Source organism: Triticum aestivum, chromosome 6A (assembly GCF_018294505.1).
Source record: "Triticum aestivum cultivar Chinese Spring chromosome 6A, IWGSC CS RefSeq v2.1, whole genome shotgun sequence".
Classification (NCBI taxonomy): domain Eukaryota; kingdom Viridiplantae; phylum Streptophyta; class Magnoliopsida; order Poales; family Poaceae; genus Triticum; species Triticum aestivum.
This window is the reverse complement of record NC_057809.1, coordinates 56,144,018-56,147,356: the sequence shown is the minus strand read 5'-3', so window position 1 is coordinate 56,147,356 and position 3,339 is coordinate 56,144,018. Positions and strand designations below refer to the sequence as shown.

General features: G+C 43.5%; 1 protein-coding gene across 1 annotated transcript in view; it reads right to left on the bottom strand.

Moving 5' to 3' along the window:
• Positions 1-1,262: 1,262 nt before the first annotated feature.
• LOC123131986 (reticulon-like protein B23) overlaps positions 1,263-3,339 on the bottom strand; it is a 5,827-nt gene continuing 3,750 nt past the window's right edge. Inside the window, exons 2-4 of the mRNA XM_044551725.1 lie at positions 2,317-2,458; positions 1,939-2,008; positions 1,263-1,579 (exon numbers count right to left, since the gene is read on the bottom strand). Coding sequence (XP_044407660.1) covers positions 1,467-1,579; positions 1,939-2,008; positions 2,317-2,458 — 325 coding nt within the window. The 3' untranslated portion in view covers positions 1,263-1,466. The remainder of the gene's footprint in view (positions 1,580-1,938; positions 2,009-2,316; positions 2,459-3,339) is intronic.

Below are 3,339 nucleotides of genomic sequence, written 5' to 3'. Positions count from 1 at the left end.
CCATCGCACAATCGTTAGCACGCTAGCACGCAGCGCACAGGCTTACAACTACTCCTCAGATCGCATGAGGACCGCGTCCTCAGGCCCAAGCTAACAGAAAGTGCTGAAAAATATAGCTAACTACCGAAACGCTGCCATGGCAACAGAATCGAGCCTAAAAAATGCTGTCATGGCAGCCTAAAAACTCTGTCATGGCACAAAAAGGAGATTGGTCTTGTCAAGGTAGACTATGTGCTAACAGCCCCCTCCCCCGCCACCACCACGGCCAAGGCCGTCTGCGGCGGGGGTGCTTTTTCCGAGGAGCCAGGTTTCGCTACGGAGCCGCCCCAGGAGCACGTTTTTTGCCACCTCAACGGTATCATTTTGTGTAGCTAAACTAGAGGATACTTGCTTCTGCTGGAAACTTGCCAGGTTCCACTACTTAACCATAACTGTGCACAGCAGCCTTTTCTGCATCAGCTGCATGTGGATTGCAATTGTGTTAGAAACTTTGATTATGCCATCGGTCTAATTACATGTCCAGGAAAAACACATATACTTCATCTTTTGTCCATTTCGTATATTGTTCTTATGAAAACATTTCAGTCATATTGTTCTTGCCGGTGGGCATTGGGTCCTCACCCATGCGTTTTCCTTTCCTGGTTTCTGGTTTATTCATGTCTTGCTTCCCATTGAATTAGTATACATGTGGAAGTACAAAGAAAGAAAACATTTGTTGATCTCGGGAGGGTTGGGTAAATAAAACCTGAATACATTGGTTGTTACAGGTGACCAAGATGACAACACGAAAAAGGTAAGCAAGCAGGGATACTCTTCCCGGGTCATTGTCTCGTAAATGACTAGGGAAAATGTTGTAACGAACAACCATCTCCGTTATTTGAAGCCATAGAAGCATTAGATTTAGATATTGCAGTGGTAGAATAGATTAAAGCCCCAGGTGAAGTCATGAACTTCCTTGTTTGTTCTTTCCATATGGTCTATGTCTGCTTAATTGGTGCTATTATTGTTGTGCAGACAAAAGGAGGCTGTGCCTGGTCAGTTTGAATGTCATGTTCTGATTATGTCAAAGGATAAAATTGCATTGCTACTACTTGTTGAACCATCATGGTGTATTGTGGACTGCCATTTCCCCTGGAAGTGATACTCCCTCCTATCCAAAATAAGTGTCACGGTTTTAGTTCACGGCACTTACTTTGGATCGAAGGGAGTAACTCAGGGAGATGATTCTTTCTAAAAATCTCTAGCTGCTCACCCTACTATGCTTGCGTGAATGCCCTCTTCTTTTTTATTAATGTCACACTCATCACCCCTTTAAAAAAAGGGACGCACATGGCTGCACACATGGCGCACCAGTGTTCATCTTAAAACAACACTGGGGACGGTTCAAGCTATTGGCCTCCATGGCCATATACAGAAATCGAACAATGAAGAAAAAAAAGGATCAGCAAGACATGTACATGAAGAAATCATGTGGTATCCTGGGCGCCGCCCAGCGAGTCTCTTCCTAAAGGAACCCAAGGAAGCTGGTCAAACTGGTCGGTGCTTTGCACGAACATGTAGAGGGAGAAGATGCACAGAGCTGGCAAAGACAACAAATGGAAATGCAGAAGGTGTTACGCCAGCAGATCTGAAGCATGCGCAAGTAAATACTCCCTCCGGTCCTTTTTACTCTGCATATTAGAATTCTCTGAAGTCAAACTTCAGAAAGTTTGACCGTATTTATATGAAAAAATATCAACATCTACCATGCTAAAGTTATACAATATGAAACTTTAAGTCATAACACATCTATTGATATTGATTTCAGATTGTGAATGTTGGTACTTTTTTCTATAAAGTTGGTCAAACTTTACGAGGCTTGACTTCAGTCAAATCTTATATGCGAACTAAAAAGGACCGGAGGGAGTACAGTACTATCAAGCAGCGTGGTCGAATTACCAGCATAAGCAATAGCAGCGCCTGAGACAACCCTTCCCAAAGCTGCTAGGAAATACAGAGTAAAAACCACCTGCAATGCAAGGATGCAGATCTTACAGTGAGCTAAAGTACATGTATGAAAGCCCTATAGCACATAGCTGATGGGTCAAACATCAGAACTGCATTAGAATGAGGAGAGAAATCTGATCTCTTTTCTCCGTGCCCTTTGTATCGCAAGAACAAATTTGGAAACATCCAAAACTGTAATTTTCACAGAGAATCTCGACAAGGTATCAACAAGCAAGGGCTGTTAACATACAAAAACTGACCGAAGATGATTATTTCTCTGCCTCAATAGTTCCTCCAGAGAGAACATATGAAGTCGAGTTCTGAGAATACCTTGAACAAGAGTTTCTTGTCGTGTCCAGTCGCAGCCACCCTCAATACAGATTCCGCAGCTCCAATTGTGTTAGCCAAGGATGCAACTATGCTATTTGCCATCTCTTGAGAAATCTGCCACTCAAGAGGATCCACAGGCACCCTACATGCAGAACCATTTGCAGCAAAATGAGTTACTTTGAAACAACCGGGATAAAAATAACGATATGCAAATCAGCAGTCATCACTAACTGAAGAATATGTTGCCACCATCAGTGACATATCCATTATTAGAAAAACAGATAATGAAGATGTACAAGAAAAGAACAAAACAGAAACATGATCTTTACCATCCAAAATAAACATGTATTTTCCCCTAATAAAACCATTTCCTTATTTGTATTGTTAGTGTGAAGAAATTGCCAGCTACAACAGTGCATACAATTTGTTAGTTAAGAAGCCATTAGTGAATAAATAATAAAAAGGTAGGACCTCTAAAAAATGCATAATTAACCCAACTTGCTACAAGAAGCCTCAGAAATTTGGACGAGCTTGCTAAATAGGGACTATTGTTGCTTGGACCTTGCAGACTAGTATCTAACAAAGTAAAGTAGTACGAAATTCATCCTTCCAGGGAGGAGCACCATCAGACACTTCAGGGCGCGTTCACTAAATCTCCAGCTGCCAGCTTCTCCAACTCTGGGTCCCGAGCTGGACCGAACCACCTAAGTCCTGATGTTGATAATGAGAAGCTGGCGCTCGCTTTAGTGCAAAATTTGAGGAGTTGGAGAAGATGGCAAAACCAAACTCCTCCAAAACAGCGAAGCAAGAGTTGGTGGAAATTACAGCGCCATGCCACCAGCAAGTGAAAACTCATACCGATTCTCTCCACCCCCTTTCTCTCCCGTTCAGGTAAAAAGAAGATTCTCACCCATCCCCTCTTCCCCTCCCTCCCCCTCCCCCACCCCTGCTCGAGCTCCACCACCCCCACCCACCGCCCTGCCGTCCTTGCACGGTCTTCTCTCCACCCCCTTTCTCTCCCGT